This window comes from Coloeus monedula (genome assembly GCF_965178545.1).
Source record: "Coloeus monedula genome assembly, chromosome: Z".
Classification (NCBI taxonomy): domain Eukaryota; kingdom Metazoa; phylum Chordata; class Aves; order Passeriformes; family Corvidae; genus Coloeus; species Coloeus monedula.
Genome location: NC_138822.1, coordinates 32,539,612 through 32,559,559, shown reverse-complemented (window position 1 = coordinate 32,559,559; position 19,948 = coordinate 32,539,612). Strand labels below are relative to the sequence as shown.

Sequence of the window (19,948 nt, the reverse complement as noted above, 5' to 3'; positions counted from 1 at the left end):
TCGAAGCAGCAGCAGCGGGGCAGGGCAGCCACAGCTCGGCCTCCAGCAGGGCAGGGAAAGCGGCTTTTGGGGTCCCGGCGTTGTTTCCAGCAGGAAGAGAAGAACGGCCAAAAAGAAAGAAGCAGCAGCTCCTTTCTCTGCAGCTTCTCTCTCCGGACGCTCAAAGCGAACTGACCCCACACCCAGGTGTAAACAAAGGAGTAGCCAGGCCCGCCCCACTCCCTTTTTGTCTTTCTTAAGTACAGCTATTTGTCCCCTAGCAACATGCATATGGGAGAAAATTCCTTTAACAGGAAAAAAACTAAGACTAAACTAAAACCCCAACATTTTTGGAATCATTCAGTTTTTATAGCAGCACATCATGGACCTAAGATGTACCTTACCTGGACACATTTAAGTTTATTTCTTTTACATCCTTTGTGTTTAGATTTACTTCCATATTTAGATGAGAAACCATCTTACTCTCTTTGCTTCTTGTCTCCTTTATTAATTGGTCCTAAGGTGTAAGATCTTAAGTAAATGGGTAAAAAATAACTTGATGCTGTATCTGACTTGGTTTCTTTGTTTACTATACTGACAGAAATAGAACTTGACAGTTCTTTCTATACAAAATCCCTAGTAAAAAGGAGTATGGCATTCTGGGTTTTTTTCTATCTATAAGCTGCTGCAAATTAAATTCTTAATTATTTTAAAATAACTTTTAAATTATGTGCCTTTGCAGTCAATAAATAAAATCTTTGAACCTTTTTTCACACGTTAAAATGTTTCAGCTCAAGTTTCTGCCAATTACTTCTAGTGATTTACATAACATTTAAAGATTAATGACCATGTAGGAATATGTGAGGATCCACATGGGTACTTTATCCTCAATGAGAGGTCCAGAAATGTTTTTTCCTGTTCATGGATCATGATGTGCCAAAGAGACATGCAGCATTTTTTGTAAGATCTATGAAAAAAATTCAGTTGTCTTTAACTCACTAAGATAGAATCTGAGTGCTGTATTGCAATTTACTTCACAAAGCTGCAGTATTGTTCCTTAGGAGTCAGTTGCCTGTGTCAATGATGCAGATTAGCTGTACTAAATTCAGTCCTTTCCAGTGACTTTCTCCTATCAGGATATTAAACCTCCATTGTGTATTCTTCAGCCCTGGTTTTCTGCTGCACCTCCATAAATCAGGCTGCAATACACAAAAAGAAGTTGAGTAACAGCTAGATACTTCTTTTCAAGTAAGGGATGAATGATCAATCACAGCCAAAGCTAGTAGTAGTTTGTGACATATAGTTTAGATTCAAAGAAATAGAGAGGAAAATGGAGAGACTTCAAGTATTTGGTGTCCTTACTTTAATAAAAATATGTGAGAATCCATATCTGTACAGTGATACAGATTTGCTGCTGTTGTGAAGTTACTGTAGGATGTCATTCAGCTTCTTGGGAAATAAAAATGGTTCAGTGGAATACATTTTTTCACATGGGTCAAATTCTTGGACTCAGAGAGAAATTGAATTGGGCAGTACTTGAGCAGTATTTTACAATGGTTCAGTTGTCTTGTCCATAATCTATTTTGCACATTTATTTATTGCAAAGAAGTTAAGAGATGTTGCACACAGTTATCTGTTCTCCTTCTTCTGCAGATTATTGTCTGAATATTGTTTTACAGTACTGTTTTCTGCTGGAAATACGTTATGTGGATGAGCAACACTTCTTAGGAGCCATCTAGATATAGTGGTTTTATGCTTTTGTGTACCTGATTTTCTGAACTCTTCCCTATGAAAATGAAGTGTACATATGTTTGAACTCTGCATCTGTTCTTCCATTCCTTTTTACACATAGGCCTTTTTCTGTCTTTTTTTTTTTTTCAGAAGTGGATACATGAGAGAGTGAAAACTGAAAACTATTGAATAGGTAGAGACAGATCCAAGTTGGTGGTAATACTTTTTAAGAAGTTGGAGTACATACTCTTTCTAGGTAGAGCAGTCATCTGGTCAGTTGGGCTTGCTGGAGTCTCTAGACTAGCCAGAAAATATACTTTTTTATGAAGTGATTTTGCATGGAAAGGAGAGATGGCTCAGTGCATTTGGATGTACAGACTGTTTAGTGCACAAAGGATGCATGTCTGTGTGAAGCCCATCTCTGTTACTTTTGCTGTTCAGAATAGTGTCTTAGTTGTGTGTAGCCTATTTGGGGAAGAGTATTGTTTCCTTTTCTCCAGCCTTAGAAATGGTAATGAAAAAATGTGTAAGATATGGAACTTTTAAAATTATAGTTATCTTAAGTATTTAAAAAAAAACATTCTTTCAGAATTCCTGTAAGAGCATTGTGAGATTGTAAAGTTTTTTCTCTTTGAGAAAAACAAGTGTTTGAAATGTATTAATTTGTAACAATATTCCTATGCTGTATCTGATATTCCTACTTGATAGCCTAGAAGGAGAAGTTTTCCTCCTTGTCTGTGTTCAGTGAGTCAATATCAATACAATTTTCACTTCTTGAGTTTTGTTCTTGAGTATTTGTTATTGGTCATATTCTAAAAGAACTGAGAGCCAGTTGGATCTGTGGTTCAGAAGTTTGTCGTCTGAAGGAGTGAGTTTTCTGCCAGGCAGTCTGCTTACTGTTGGTAAATCTTGAATGGGACAGGTTAGCTGTCTGCTGAAAGATTAGATACCAGCTCTTAGAATCATCAAATCATAGAATGGTTTGGTTTGGAAGAGATCTTAAAGGTCATCTAGTTCCAACCCCCCCACTGTGGTCAGGGACACCTTTCACTAGAGCAGATTGCTCAATGCCACATCCAACCTGGCCTTGAATAAAGGCCATGCTTTGTTGATAAAGCATGTAACAATTTTTGTTTTTTAAAGAAGTCAAAATAAGAAGGTTGAGCTGCCTGCATAGCTGTTTTTTTCTTTAAATATGGGGAAGATTTTGTAGGTGAACTGTCATGTGTTCGTGTTCATTTAAAATCTAAACTTTGTATATCTAAGAAATCACTCTGCTTATCTAGGAAAGAAATAGGTACAGGAATGTGTTGGCTTTTCTCCAGGAGTCTTCCTAATGGTTTTCTGCACCAATTGCCTGTAAGCATCATAGAAAGAATCTCCTAAATCAGATAAAACTAGCAATGCATATGTTTCCATTTAACTTTAAAATGTTTAGCAGATCCCAAGCAAAGACACATCTTCAAATGGGTGAAAATTAATTTACTAAGAAAATCAGTCTGTTACCTGTACTACAGAGTGTTCTGCAAAGTCAGTTGACAGAATGAATGTAGTAACTGGTCATCTTTCGGTTCTTAGTGTTTTTAACTGATATAAGTTAATACTCTGTGGTGAACTGCAGAACTCCAGTTTTGTGGAGATAATTTGGGGAAATATGCTGTAAATTGGTTCAAAGAAAAGGGATGTGGATTTTGGTCAGAATTTTTGTGCTTAAAGAGAAAAAATAAGGCACTGAGTTATTAAATCTGAAAAACTTTGATAGAAGATATGGATGATTAGTCAAAATATATTGTTCATCATGATAATTTAAAAAAACCTCATTGTTTCTGTTTGGTGCATATGTGCTTGCTGCTGTGCAGCGTGCAAGATTTCCAAGCCTTGCAAATTTGAACTTTTTCGTATCATCAAAGATACCATCATATGTGGAAGGAGGATAAAGTTAATTGTCTTTTTTTAATGATGAATAACTTTGCAGTAGGTAATACTTAAAATGAAATTTATTTGTTGAATGTTGTCGTTTAATCTCCTTCTCCAAAGAGATTTCCAGCTAACTAAGTGGATAGTTATTTTGGAAGTTCAGTAGGTTTTAATACATTCCCCTCTGTTTCAGGTGAATGCCCCTATTTTGTTTTCATATTTTCACAAGACAATTCTTTTTGGCTGTGAACTGTTGCTATACAGGAGAAATAGAAACCTCTGTCTCAAGTTTTATAGTCGTGGTATAACTTGAGAGAGGGATGAATTCTTCATCTGCCTTTTTTTCTTCTCTCTTGTCCTGTGTAAAGGTATTACACACCAGGAAAGAAATTGCTCCAAGCTTTTCAAGAAAAGAAAATTACAGTATTTACTCTAAATCTAAGTTGACATTACATAATGAATATTGGTTTAGGGTGAAAACTTAAAATACTGTGTATCTTTAATAGTAGGAGGGTGAGGAAGATTGACAGGGAAGGACTTGCAGGGAGTCACTGCTGTAATAGATGATTCCATGGCAATTGCCTCTGCAGAGGCTCTAAGGGGGAAATCTGTGCCAACCCTTGGATTTTGCATCTCTAAAAGACAAGTGAAATTGTGTGTTTGAGTGAAGGAAAATATAAGAACACATTGTGTAGGAAGAAGTTTTCACAAATTGAGACAACCTTCCATTAAAATGAATTTAAACAGTAGAATACAATACTTATCATTGCATGTTATTTGAATTTCCAAACTCAAGTACCACTATGTGAAGGACTTAAAGGAAAAGGCAACCTACCCCCAACATGAAGACTAAACAAGACCTCATTTTGTTTAATGTGATTGCTCAGTAAACACTGTTTGTTTATTGTAAAGTTTTTGTTACAAATACATGTTATTTTGTTGCTGTGTAACACTCTCCTGCTTAGACAGTCCTGGATAGATGATTGTCATGGCGCTTTGTTCTGTCTGTTCTGTCTGTTAAGGAATGTTAATGGCAGTTGAGAGCAGCAAATAGAGAGAAGGAATTGTCTTTTTCAAGCCTTCAGTTCCTAGGTTTTGTTTGTTCTGTTCTCTGCAATGTTCTGTCACAGGGTTCTTAGATTATTTTTAAAAAATATACTAATGTGATTTTTCATACAGCTTTTGAGAGATCATTTAAATGGAGTAATTTTTAGCTCATGTAAAACGTCCTCTGTTTTGCACCTTTAGAATGCATATTCAGTCTTCATATCTTCAAAATTTTGATTATGCTTTTGATGGCTTTGTTTGGCAGGGCTACAATAGAGGAGACATATTCAAGGTCAATGACAAAACTAGCCAAATCAGCAAGCAATTACACACAACTTGGGTAAGTAAGTGTACATAAGAGAGAAATAAGTGAGTGTGTACATGGTAAGAATCAAGTTTGATTCTGAAGATTTTATTGATGATGTTGGATGTTACCATAACTTTGCCACCTTTAAAAGTGATTGTTAAGTCTTTAGTAACCATGCAAAAATTCATGCAGCTATGACAAAGAGAAAGACAGAGGAGTTCTTTGAAACTGAATAAAAAGACCAAAGCCCAAACACGGAAAAACTGTCTTTTCCTGTGTGTTTAAAGCTGAGTTCTTTTCAGACATAGTGACTTCTATTATGTGCTCTCAAGCCTATGGAAATTATTTTGAAGAGAGAACATGTGGCCTGCAAATGTGGCAGTGAATTTATTTATTTCTATTATTTCTGATTTTTGGAGTGTTATATGTTCTCAGAGATGTTCAGAATGAGACTTCTCTGTGGAATAAATCTATGGAAAAACGGAAGTTTTATACATAGGGTATGTTTTTAACAACTGGAAAGATTAATGGATGCTTTTTCATTAGAAAGATTAGGCCAATGAAAACTTGGACTTCTGAGATAAAGCTAGATTTATTTTTTTATTCATAGTAATGTAATCTAGAAGTGTGGGGAGCTTTCATCAGTGGATAATTTGATAATAGTTGTTGCTGCTCTTTAAACTAACAAGCAGGTACAGAACCTCTGAACACAAGAGCTTTAAAGCCTATGGTTAGTATTGACTTTTTAGCAGCACTAACCACAATAGCAAGGCAGAAGTGTATCTTTAGAATAGCTGGAGAAAGCCCATTCAACACAGAAATCTGAATCTGGGAAATGATCCCAACTCTTTGTTCATCTTTATTAATCACTAAATCCCTTTTAGTGACAGACCATCTTTGCCAATATATTTTCCTCCATCTTGTGGCTGCAATGATGTAAGACAACTAGAAACGTAACTAACCAAGAAATTCCTGATTTGTTCACACTGTTCCAGTACATACATAGTAATACTACGTGTTAAATTATTTTTAAGCCGTTCTTGCGCCATCTTGACACTTGGCATTATTGTGTGCTCATCATAGCATGAAATGAACTTTGCTGTATTTTACATATTAGAGTTAATACAAGTAAAACATAAAACATGGAAAAATTAGTGGATAGGATGCCAAGTACATTGGGAACATATTTAATAAGAATTTACAGCAGTTGTTGGGTGTTTTGTTTGTTTCAATTTTAAGAAGAGAGGTGAACTGTAAACTTTCTGATTATCCCTTAGCACTACTAAAAAAATTGCCAACTGAAAGAAAAAATCCAGATTAACATTACATATTATTTTCCTCAATGCAGGACATTTGCACCAGTTTGGGATGTTTTCAAAACCTCAACAGAAAAACTAGCAAGTTGTCACTTGGATCTTGTGCGGAGGTTACAAGAACTAATAAAAGAAGTACACAAGTATGGAGATGAACAGATCAAAGCTTATAAAAAGGTTATTAATTTTTTTTTCCTACATATGTCCAATGAGTTGTTAACAGTAAAATTAAAAAGGTTTGGTTTTGACAACCATGTGATATTTGGCAGACTAAAGAAGATGTTTCAGGAACTTTGGAAGCAGTGCAAAATATTCAAAGTATCACTCAGGCCTTGCAGAAATCAAAAGAAAACTACAATGCAAAGTGTGTGGAACAAGAACGCTTGAAAAAGGAAGGAGCAACACAGAGAGAAATTGAAAAGGTAGCTCTTACTTTAGTTGTTACTAATTGCCTTACATGTTCACCTTGTTTTAATAAGTGAAATGCTCAGAAAGGGTTAAATGTAGTTAAAAGTAGTAGTTGTGACTATTTTGTAATATGTATAATATTGTGAATACCTAATTATGTTTTGTTTACAGTTACTTCCTTATCTGTTCTAGCTGTACCGTAGTTCTAATTCTTCACTTTGTAAATACCTGCATCAAATGATAGTTTTGTGCAGTGGCTTCAACAGAAATTGTGCTCAACTGTTTTAGCATCTCTTATGTTTTTGAATATATTTCCTTATATAAATAATCAAATACTCAATGCTCTTGTTACTGAACTCAGGAGTAATTGTGTTATCCCTGCAATGAGATAAAGTAGCTAAGTACATGAGTATTTCAAGTCTGTTCAATAAAGAAAAATATGTTATCAACAGTTTCACTGCTGTTTTAAAAGGTTCCAATTTCATGGACCAGAGACTCAAGGGATGAGTATCTTGAGATGTATTTAGTACTGTCCTTGGGTTATGGTGGGGGTGTTGATCCATTCACAGTATCCCTCAATGACTGAGGTTGACTGGGACCTCTGGAAGTTATCCTGTCTATTCCCCATGCTCAGCCAGGACCACCTCCAGCCAGTTACTCAAGACCTTGTCTAGACAGCTTTTTAGTATCTTCAAGGACCGAGATTCCACAGTCTCTCTGGGCAACCTGTGCCAGGGCTCAATCACCTTCACAGGAAAAAGGTGTTTCCTGACATTCAGAGGGAGGGAACCTTTTGTGTTTTCTGTTGGTACCCATTGTCTCTGGTTCTGTCACTGGGCACCACTGGAAAGAGCCTGACTTTACCTTCTGTGTACCCTCCCTTCAGGTATTTATATCTCTTGGTAAGATAATCCCTAAGGCTTCCTGTCCCCAGGCAGAACAGTTCCAGCAGTCTCAGTCTTTTCTCATGGGAGAGATGCTTCAGTCCCTGAATTATCTTCATACCCTTTTTCTGGACCCTCTCCAGTATGTCCATGTCTCACTTGCAATGAACAACACAGAACTAGACACTACTCCAGGTGGGGCCTCACCAGTGCCGAGTAGCGGGGAAGGATCCCCTTCCATGACCTGCTGGGTAAAAAGTAACTTTTTCCTGTTTTCAGGAATCTAACTAGTAGAGGAAGGAGGTCACATTTCCTTGTCTCTAATTATAACTTCTCTTATTAAATCTTGATTCCTCTGGCTATTTCCATTTCAATTAACTGATCTGTGTAGGACTTTGTTTTTTGTTAGAATGATCTTTTTGCTTTTAGTCCTGCTATCTTAATGGAGAAGATAGCATTGGTTATTGTCTTTTCACTGATGACAAAAGTGATTCTGTTGACTATGTTTCAAGTGTTTTATCTTGGTATAAATCTAGTTTTTTTCACCCCAGCTTTTGCCTCAAATGACAGTTGATGCTGGATTCTAGACATGAATCAGACGTGTGTGGGCAGATGTTTCCCTGTGAGTGTATTCAAAGTATAGTTTTCTTGAATTCTTCTAAATAGAGTTTCAGTAGGAAAACTTGACTTGAGGGAAGGCTTTTTAACATGTAGCATTATCCTTGTTCATTTGGAAACAAAAAAATCTTCAGCATGACAGATGTCTACATGAGAAGGGAGAAAGAGGAAGCACTGTAGGAGGAGGGTCAGTTTTTTACTCTTGTATGCGTCTTCCTTAGATACAATCAGGTCATAGCTGGATGCTCTGCAAGTACTTAAAAAATGTTTCCAGTGGGAGCAGGTAACTGACACTGTCACATCTCTTCAGTCATGCCTCTATTCAAATTTACACTTGCAATTTCATAAACAGAGTGACCAAAGATTGTAATAATTTATTTTTCCTTTGGTAGAAAACAGCTTTATTGCTTTCAGTGCAACATGAAAACTATTTACTGGCAAAATCACAGAATAACTGCTTTGTCAGAAAACAAGGGATCTGCGCCAGTATACTAAGAGTTTATCACAAAGCCAAATGTTTGGAGAGATACTTTATTGAAAAATCTGAGGAGGTATCTGAGACCTTCCAAGTCTCACTGCAGCTGAAAGTTAATACTAAGTTGTGTAATAATTTCCTGTTGTTCTCTGACACGTAAACTTCTCCATTTATAGTGACTTAAAAATACTTGACTGACTCTTATTCTTTCACATACTGTAAATCTTGTCACATACTGTAAGTCTGGTAAATAGAGTTCTAGCAATTGCTGCACCTGAGAGTAGTCACATCCTGTTTTCAGAAGAGATTGCTAGTTAATCATACAATGTCCGTGTGTTTTATCATCTTGTCTGTCCTGCTGAGTAGTTAGTTTTTAATTGCTCTTCAACATGTAATACTGGCATTCTGCTCCTCATTAAACATGATAGGAGGTGAAGAATGTTTGTGTTTTGTCAATCTCCCTTGCACATGGGGTTCAATTAAAAATGCTTTACCAAAAAATAACCCCTTTTTTATGTCTTTTAACTTGACATTTCCTTCCTTTTTTGTTATGAAATTTGGAATCAACTGCAGAGGAGCCCTAATTTTAAAAGCAAGATTTCATGGAGCATGTTGTATTTTCAGCATAGTAAATGGCAATTGGGAAACAAGATAGGGCCCTGTGCTTCTCGGTGGTTCCCCTGTGTAAATGTGTAAGAGTGAGAATCATGAAGTAAAATTCAGGATAATAAACTGATGGGTTTGATAAAACTTTCCTGAATGATTCTTGTTACATGAAGTATTTTCAGGTTCGGTTATGCTGAGTTTAGAAGAGTATGTGGCTAAGATCTGCTTAAGTTTCCATTGTAACTGGAAAAACAGTGGTAGCTTCAGTTCCTATTCCTTTGGAGTGCTAATGATACACTGTTACTCATGATTATCTGTTATTTTTCTCTTGGAAATTGCAGAATCTCTCTGTCTGTCTTGCCAGAGGGCGTCTTTCTGTTAATTCATTTGAAATTATGGATAGCACTCAGCTTCACAAATCATTGTTAGTAAAAAATAGTTTCTAAAAAATAGTTAGACAGATGAAATCGATTTGAAAGGAGGAGGAGGGCTAATCAGAACTAGAACAAATAGTGAATATACAACTCTCTTAACTGATGTCATTAACAATTCAGGAATACTTTTGAGTTACAACTGATGGGGAATTACAGTGAGACAGTAAACATGTTGAATAAAGAAGCTAGGAAAGAAAATGGTGTTCAAGATGATTTTCATTGGCATTTAACTTGGAAATAGAATATCAAAGGTTTGAAAGACTTCATCTTGTGCATCACACTGTAAACTCTGAAAATAACTTTTTCTCTTCTACAGGTCACCTCATTCCGTTTTGTTCTGCATGTAATACTGAGATTTTTCCTGTATTTTGTTTTTTGTTTTACTTAACTCCCAGAAAGAAGATTTTTATTAGCAACAAATAATTAAAAGAAAAGGATAAATGCCCAAAAGATTATTAATTATAAAACTAACCTGCCTGTATCTGACCAAACACTATATTTTGCACTAACTTCATTTTCAAATATCTGTAAAACCATTGATGTAACTCCCATACTTTTGAGTTTCTTCCTTCATTTCTAAGAGAACTTCACCATCTTGGTATTTTTACCATTGATTCTTTCAGAATTGCACTTAAAACTGTTTGCTCTGTATTCCAACCCTGCTTTTTTCCTATCTTGCTGTTGCAAATATAAATTTATTGTTCATATTTTACCAGAGCTAATGAGTTATCTTGAGCAATAAGAATTTTATTTCAAAATAAGTTTTATTATAAATATTATTATAAAATTTTCATTGCTTATAAGGGGAAGGGATTTAATTGAGTTAAATGCTTTGTTACACTTGTATGTGATTTATGTACAGTAAAATCTCTAATAGCTTTAATCTGAGATATTTGCTGTTGAAATTTTGTTGTTACCCTTCTCTGTTTTAGTATGCCTCTGGATAATTTTTAGAGATCATCCTAGGCTTTCTTTTAATAGTAACTTTAAAATCCTTTATGTGTGACATTTGACACATTTTTGTATTTATCTATAGGCAGCAGTTAAATCTAAGAAAGCAACAGATACCTATAAACTGTATGTGGAGAAGTATGCTACATTTAAATCTGATTTTGAACTGAAAATGACTGAAACAGCACAGGTAAGTTTTGCATTAAATGAGTTACCTTTGAAGTAGGTTAATGTATTCTATTTCATTTCTGGAGCTTTCTGAAATGGAAGATTTCAGAAAACTGGTCCCTGTGGGAATTGATTTGTTTGAAAGGCAAACACTGACTGTGTATGTTGTGATAGCACTGTCCTTGAATGACACAGTGGAGTGCTGGCACTCTAAATGTTTTGAAGAGATTTTTGGAAGAAAGCAAAATTAACTTCTAGAAGTATTGTATATGCATTGTGTTTATGTGAGAAATCCTCTGAATTGCTGGGCACCCAGAAATCATTCATAGGAGTTTCAATACTGAGATCCATCATGGCTTTTCATTATTATTCCATCAAAACACTTAAGTTGCAGCTTGTTAAAATGTGTACCCAGGATTTACCTGAGGTTATGAAAAGCCATTATATCTGTTCAAGATTCTGGGGATTTTTAAAAGACTGTATTCCGGAAGATTTCAGGTTCTCTGTGTCATTGCGTATGTCATTTCTTGCTACATTTTAGACCACAGTTGACTAGATGCCCTTAGTTCCTTTTACTTAAAGTTTAAACTTCCACTTAATGTTTTAATGGACACTTGTAAACTTTCCACATCTGTCCGTACTGGAAATGAAAATTGCCAATTAAAGATATATGTGTGGAATTCATTTAAAGTATAATGGTGTAGCTGCACCCACAGTTTGGTTGTACAACAGCTGCTTTAAAGATGATGTGGTAGGAAAAATAACATCCATGGATATATGGAATCCTACTTTGATGTGAAGCACACACACACTGTAGTATCCTAATTCAGCATACATTTCACTTGAAAATTATGCTGATTAATTCTGAAAGTAAAACCAGTGAGGGGTGTGAGTATTTTAATTTCTTTCAGTGCACAATCATTTGGTTTAGCTTAAATCTGTCTTACAATGTCCAGTAAAAGAAGTTACATTATAGGGTAGGCTCCACAGGATGACCATATCCTCTGTAATTAAGAGGAAGGCTGCTGGAGAAAAGGAAAGTAGTTTTAATCTCCCTGAGTGATGACTACAGAAGTACGTAAGTATGGAAGAAGACTGAGGGTCCAGGAAGCTAGAGATATTTGTCTTGTATGTGTGGAGTCATGATTGTGAATCAGAATAGCAGGAGATGTGAGATGGGGATCTTCACAGAACCCTGTGCAAACTGGAGAGAGGGTTAAGTGGTGCACCAAAGTTTGGACGCACTTAAAAGGGCAGTTACAGAAATAGGCTAGGAAACTAGGAGAACTAGGAAAGAGCAGAAGTAAACAAGGATTTCAAGACTATTATGGTTTACTGTTGGGGAGGATGAGAACATTTTTAGTTCTGATTTTTGGCCAGAAAGGGACCATTGAAAACTTTGGAAGTAATTTTAAAATGGCTGTCAGATGACAGCCTGGGTAAAAAGGAACAAACTGTAAAAATTATGTATGATAAGTTTAAAGATTATGTATAAGTTTAACGATCAAATGAATCGTATTTAAAGAAGCAAAGAATATAGATTTAACTAGAGAAAGAGTATGTATATTTACAAGGAGGAGAGTGTTCTAGAAAGGAAGTGCAAAACAGATCCAGAAATAAGATTACTTGGTTTAGATGAAAAAACAAGACTCTTCAGTAATGGCAAAAAGAGAAAATTTGAATACCCTCTAAAGCTATTTTCTTTTGGTACAAATAGATCAGATTTTTTTGGAAGGGTTAGATGAAAGTTCAAAAAGTAAGTAAAAAAAGTTCAGTAATGGTTCTGAAAGGATATATTGCTTACTAAAGTGCATTATTTCATAACTCTCTGCATTCTGCATCTTACTTTCTTATGTGTAATTATCATGTTAAAGATGTAGAGAGAAAAAAAGAGGCTTATTTGATTTTTTTCATTTTAATGTATTTAATTATTGAAATTTAAGATTTAGTGTTTCAGGAAATCTTTTCATTATGATTAATTGCTCATATTTGTTTGCAGAAATTTCAAGACATAGAAGAAATGCACCTTCTTCGTATGAAAGAGATTATACAATCATTGTCAAATACCATAAAAGAAATTCATTTTCAAATAGGAGAGGTATTTTTTATACCATAATTTTTTCTTGTTCGAATCACGCTTTATGTTTTTCTTAACTATAAAATGGCATATTTCTTACTGTGTTTATGGTAATTACGTCTTTGAAATTATGGAAATTCAACATAACCTGAAATTGCCATGGCTTTCTGTTGCATTTAAAAGTTCAGTGTCACGAAATTTACAGAGTAAGTCTGAATAAATTTTGTCTTAACAGAAAACAAAATATTAGGAGAATTTGAAAGTGGAAGAATTTTTAGTGTATTTTTTAGTGTATTTCTAAGTTCTGCTCCCTGGATATTAACTTAGTAGTCATTTCACACAGAATTAGGATACTACTTTTTAAATTGGAACGAGAAATTATATCACTCTGAAAAGTTTCCATATATTTTATACTCTTGGATTTTATGAGCAAAAGATATTTAGTAACAAAAGCTTTTATAATATCTTTTGTTTAGATACAAGTTGGTTTAATTAATAATCTTTCTAAGCAGTCCTTAATTTTTTAATTTTTGAAGTGTCACTTTATTTGCTTAAACTTCAGTATTGACATTTTCTGCTAATAAGTGATCATCACAAGGGTCATGGTATTTATTTCTAAAGCGCATACATATCCTGCCTTGTTGGAAAAATCTATTAACAACATGTTGTTGTTCGTTTGTTAGACCAAAACTATTGCAACAGTAATGCTTTTACTGAAGCAGGTGGGAGCTGTGATAATACAGTAGTAACAGTTCACACCCTAAACTGGTGCTGGCTTAAAAAACTGCTTGTCTTCCTGACATTATAGTGGGATATACTGACAAATTCAGAAAAATACACATACACAAGTTGTTTAGATGGAAGAAATAGAAGTAAAACCTAGACCTGTCATTTCATTTTTTGTCTGTATTGTACCCACACTCACTAATACTGCAGGAAGGAGAAGGGGGTTCCTAGATAAAATAACATGCTGATTTCTCTAAGTCTTGTAATGTATTTTAGAGGGAAGTACTTTTAACCCTAACTATAGCAAAAACTACTTTTTAAAGTTAGTCACATTCTTTTTTTTTTTTTTTTTGAAGGTGCACGAAGAGTTTATTAATAACATGACAAATACTACAGTTGAGAGTTTAATACAGAAATTTGCTGAGTCAAAAGGAACTGGCAAGGAAAGGCCTGGTAAGAGATTAAAGCTAACAGAATAGGAAATGTTAGCTTTAAAACTGGTGATTTCCATTTCCAATAAAAAGTCAAACCTATATTTGTTAATGTGCTATATTTTTAACATACGTTCACGTTCTTAGTACTCATTAACTTTGATATTTAATGGTTCATAGGAATTGGTAACACAGAATTCTTTATGTGCATGTTGTATCTGTGTTCATAAAGCTTGGTAATTTATAGGTCTATACTACCAAGCTATACTGTTTCCTGGAACATCAGGGAAATCGGTCAAGGAACTGTAGTTCCTTGTACAAACTATGTGTTGTCTGCTATGTGTTTCTTGTACACATTCTGCATGAATTATATTTCAGAACTGTATTTAATATAAATTTATTCAGAGCAGATGTCTGTAAAGCTGCTTATTGAAGTGCTGGAACAGTTGCATCACTTTATTCAGCTTACCAATTAAAATTATATTTTTATTAAAATTATTATTTTAATAGACAATATTTATTTTTTATAAAATCTATTTTAATATACAGTAATGTGTACTGCTTCTTAGGTAAGTAGTAATAGTACTTTCTATTCTAGTAATACTATTTTCTATAAGTAGTAATAGTAAGTAGTGAATAGTACTTTCTGAAGGTTCTACTGGTTGGTTGTGGTGTATGAGACTTCCCTGGACTGGCATAAAAAAGCATTCTCACAGTATGGCCAGAATAGTGTCACTTTAATATTGGCATGAATATACAGTCACTAGGTATGTGAATACAGGAATTAGTAGTATTGTTTCCTTCAACACTGGGAGTCCTCACTAGCATCTCTGTCTTCTAGTAAAGGTACACAAAGATGTTTTTTTCCAGAGCAAGAATGTACGTACCAGAGTAGATAGTGAAAATTTATAGTAAATTGTTAAATATGATTATTAGGTATCTTGCAGTGTGTCTGTGAGGTGTTTTTAACGTAACATTGTTTCATATTCTTTCTGTGATCCTCTAATGCTGATATCCAAGTGGGCTGAGGTAAGATTACATATGGAAAGACTTTTGAGACTTTCCTGTGTATTTATCAATTTTTCAGTAAAGATCAAAAAAGAAAATGTGTGAACTTCGGGGTTTCAAGTTCAATTGGTCTGAAACAGGACATAGACATGTGACAGTTCAGTATTCAGACCTCTTTGATTAGCTGTTGCCAAGATATCATGGCTAGGGATCTCCATCTTGCATTTAACATTCTGGCTGCCTGGCTTACAAAGGTGCTTGCTAATTTGTCCTAGAACAATGTGCACTTCAAGTCATCCATCCTATTACTCTGGATTTTGCTAGACAACATTGTAGTTTTAAGCGAAGTAGTACTTAACTTTTTAATTTCATGGAGAAATTACACACTTTTTGCTTACTTCCTGCTTTACAGTTCTTCAAATCCTGTCTGTACTCTCTGGGGCCAAATAAAAACTTCTTCAAATGTATTCTAAGAAAATTAGGCAAAGTGTTTTAAGGAGCGATAGCACATCTGGTGTGTAAATGTATGCACCTTGAATTTTCTTTAATTACTGTGTTAAATTATTGTATTGATATCAACTTTGCAAAAGCAGTCATGGTACAGGAAGAAAGCACAGTCAAATTCAGCAGCAAAAGAATACAAATTCACAGGAAGATTTGAAGTGTCAAAAGACTAGCAACACAGACTACTAATGATGTTAATTATGCTTACTGCTTCTAATATATTTGTTTAATTAAATTAGAATCATAAAACTTTGACAATTTGAAAGATTTGGAAGGCTAAGTGAGGTATCGGCCTTCTAAGAATGAAATGGAGACATCCACTGTTAAGGACTGCTTTTTTTTTTTTATTAAACCCCCACTTTTTTATGTCTTAAGAACTTTTCATGATGAAAAGATATTTTAATTCATAGAGCAAATGTTAAAAGTCTGTGGGATGTATTTATTAATTAGGCTGAAGAAGGAGGCAGCTCCTCAGAAAAATCTCAATATTCAATGTAAAAAATGACACTGACTTGGCTTACAAAACAAATGCAGAAAGTATGTCTTCTGAGTGTCACAGACCTAAATCTGTTTGAAGGCAATACTTTAAATTTCCCTAGAACTATGTAGGCCTTCTTTCATCCGTATTATTTGTGGGCTGCTATGACCAGTGAGATGGTGGGTACTTTCAGATAAACTAAAAGGTAATGCATAACAAAGTATTTTAGTTTATTTCAGTATATTCTAGCTATTTATAGTTCTTCACAGTAGAGTTCATTTGCTTTTATTTATATCTGTAAAAATAAGAATGAATCTGAAATGAAGTACTGATAAGGGCTGTTTTATTATGGAGAACTAAGAACTATTTACAGTAAAGTTTATTGCGTATCTGAAATGTATCTGTACAGGGACGTCCTTTTGACCAGATTATATGGGCTCCCCCTGGTGGCTAATTTCTGTCACCTGGAGTCATAATATACAGGGGCATCTAGAATTTAAGTTTTTCTATCGCAAATAACAGATTTTCTTTCAAACAGTAATGCTTTGTGAGAGTTTTTTAATTCACTCAGGAGCTTCTTTACAATGGCTCTTTTTGCACTGCTACCTAAATAACTTATCTAGTCAGCTTTATAACCTGCTTCTTACCGAATTTGTTTTATTTTTTTTTCTTTATTACATCAGTTTAGAATTTAGAGGTTTTAGTAATACAATATTTGAAGAAGTTATATTTTTTGCTTTCTGACTTCCATTCAGTGTTAAAAAACCAAAACAAAAGATGAAATTATTACATCCTGTTGCAAATCTTTAATTTTAACTGAAAAAAAGGTCACTTAGTGTAAAACACTGAAAAACGAAGCTGGCAGGGTCAGTAAGGCTTCAGATCAGAATTTAATGTGTTCCTTGAACTGCCTCTAACATCCAGAGGAACCAGGATGAGGTCAAGGAATGGGCCCATGTGATCCCCAATGAGGTTCAACAAGGCCAAGTGCAAGGTGTTGCACCTGGGTCAAAGCAGTCTCTGGTATCACTACAGGCTGGGGATGAACAGATCAGAGCAGCCCTGCCCAGAAGGACTTGGGGGTGCTGGTGGGTGAGAGGCTGGACATGACCCAGCCATGGGCACTCACAGCCCAGAAAGCCAAACGTGTCCTGGGCTGCATCCAAAGCAGCGTGGGCAGCAGGGCCAGGGAGGGGATTCTGCCCCTCTGCTCTGCTCTGCTGAGACCCCACCTGAAGGGCTACATCCAGCTCTGGGGTTTCAAGCATGGAAAGGTCATGGAATTGTTGGGGTGGTCCAGAGGAGGGACACCGAGTTTATCAGAACACCTCTCCTATGATGACAGGCTGAGAGAGTTGAGGTTGTACAGCCTGGAGAAGAGAAGAAGGCTCCAGAAAGAGCTGATTGTGGTTTTCCAGAGCTCAAAGCAGCCTTATAGGAAAGATGGGTACAAGAAAATAGGGCCTGTAGTGATATGGCAAGGAGTAATATTTTTAAACAAGAAGAGAGTAAATTCAGATTAGATAGAAGTAAAACCTTTTTGATGATGAGGGTGGTGAAACACTGGAACAGGTTGCCCAGAGAAGTGGTAATTTTCCCATCCACAGAACCATTCATGGTCGGGTTTGACAGGACTGTAAGCAACCTGATATTGTCAAAGATGTCTCTGCCCATTGCAGGGGGGTTGGACTAGATGACCTTTAAAGGTTCCTTCCAACCCAAACCATTCTAGGAATCTGTGATATCTTCCTGGTGTTAGGTTTAATAGCAGATCTGATACCATCAGCTGGAAGATGCTTTAATCATTCATGAAGTCCTACAATGTTCATCAAAACTTGCCCACTTCTGATTTGTTTCCTGTTTGTTATAGTCTGATGCTTCAAATTCCTTGGAAAATTTATTTATTGTACGGCAGAAAATGTCTGCTTTTCTTCCGAAGTATATTTAAATCAATAATGCAGGTGATACCAGAGTAATCTTATTCCAGATTAGAGAGGTATCGATGAGCTCTAGCTCTAGATACTTAATCTTCTATTAATCTATTAAAAATTGGTTTGTTCTAGTGTGCAACATTGATGCACAAGACATAGAAACTGCTAAGAAGTTTAAGCTCATGTTCTTTTTATATTTAATGTCTGAAATTGTCAGGTTAATATCAAATGTCTTTTAAGAGGTTAGTGAATGCCTATATATCTGTAGCTGATCATGGGTAATTTTTAATTTTAGTTACTTAATAACTGTGTCCTCTTCTCATACACGGGGACCTAAATATGTGTGTTTGTTCCTTTATTAGGTTTTGCCCACTACATGGTTCACCCAGAAGGCCCCATCCAGCCTGGCCTTGAACACTTTCAGAGATGGGGCATCCACAATCTCTCTGGGCAACCCATTCCAGTGCCTCAGCACACTCACAGTAAAGAATTTCATTCTAGTATTTAATCTAAACCTGTCCTCCTGCATCTTAAGGTCATTCCCTCTTTCCTGTCACTACATGCCCTTGTGAAAAGGCCCTCTCCAATCTTTCTTGTAGGCCCACTGTAACTACTGGAAGGTGCTCTAAGTTCTCCCTGGAACCTTCTCTTCTCCAGTCTGAACAACCTCAATTCTATCAGCTTTTCCTTACAGGACAGGTGCTCCAGACCTCTGATCAATATAGTGGCCCTCCTCTGGAGTCAGTTCAACAGGGTAGCTTCTTGTGCTGGGGACCCCAGAGTTGGATGCAGTACTCCAGGTGGAGTCTCACCTGAGTGGAGCAAAGGGACAGAATCCCCTCTTGCCCTGCTGCCCACACTGCTTTGGATGCAGCTCAGGATACAACTGGTTTTCTGGGCTCTGTGCACACACTGCCGGGTCGTGTTAAACTGCTTGTCCATGAACACCACCAAATCTTTCTTCCCCAAGGCTGCTCTCAACCCATTCTCTGCCCAGCCTGTATTTGTGCTTGGGATTGCCCTGACCCAGAATCCTGCACTTCACCTCTTTGAATTTCCAGAGGTTTGCAGACGTCCATCTCTTGGGCCTGTTCTAGGTTCCTCTGGATGGCATTCCTTCTCTCTAGTGTTCCCACCATGCCACATAGCTTGGTGTCATTGGCAGACTTGCTGAGGGTGCTCCCAACTGTCCATATCACTGACACAGATGTTAAACAGCACCAGTCCCACTACTGTCCCCTGAGGAACACCACTTGTCACTGCTTTCCACTCGGACATAGAGCTGTTGATGGCAACTCTTTGAGTGTAACCATCCAGCCAATTCTTTATCCACCAAGTGGTCCATCTGTCAATTATGTGTCTCTCCAGTTTACAGACCAAGATGTCATGCAAAACAATGTCAAATGCTTTGCAGAAGTCCAGGGTAGATGACATCAGTTGCTCTTCCCTCATCCACCACCAATGTAATCCCATTGTAAAAGGCCTTTGTCTTCAATAGTTTGTTCTGGTATCATTATTAGTAGTTGGTGGTAGTTTGTTCCTCTATTTTTGCCTTTTTTTCTTAAAAATTATTAAAGATTAAATCAAGAATTTTAATGTAATGCAGATAAAACAATGGAAAGCCATAATCTTTGTTTGCTCCCTAGTTCTCCAATAAAACAATGATGTGCAGATGGCAATTGCTACATATGCTGTGCTGTTATTTAGCGTGAGAGAGGCATTGGGTCATTTTCAGTTATAATAATTTTTTTAAGTATAGGTTTTGTGCTAGCTTGATCCATGTATCACAATCTCTGAGCCCATAAAATTACTTCTTGTCTCCTTTCATTATCCATTTAATAAACTTGAACTTTTTACAGGGCCTAAAAGAGGTTTGTATTTTAAAAAATATTGAAAATTCATGCCTACAGTTCATCTACTCTTCAGATTAAATGATAACAGTACTTTACAATGTT

General features: G+C 35.9%; 1 protein-coding gene across 6 annotated transcripts in view; it reads left to right on the top strand.

The window, feature by feature from the left end:
- FCHO2 (FCH and mu domain containing endocytic adaptor 2) overlaps positions 1-19,948 on the top strand; it is a 94,972-nt gene that overhangs the window by 17,386 nt on the left and 57,638 nt on the right. For all 6 annotated transcript variants that reach the window (XM_082301919.1, XM_082301915.1, XM_082301918.1 and 3 more), the window contains exons 3-8: positions 4,940-5,014; positions 6,330-6,471; positions 6,564-6,716; positions 10,756-10,860; positions 12,838-12,936; positions 13,998-14,094. In XM_082301919.1, the coding sequence (XP_082158045.1) occupies positions 4,940-5,014; positions 6,330-6,471; positions 6,564-6,716; positions 10,756-10,860; positions 12,838-12,936; positions 13,998-14,094 (671 nt within the window). The remainder of the gene's footprint in view (positions 1-4,939; positions 5,015-6,329; positions 6,472-6,563; positions 6,717-10,755; positions 10,861-12,837; positions 12,937-13,997; positions 14,095-19,948) is intronic.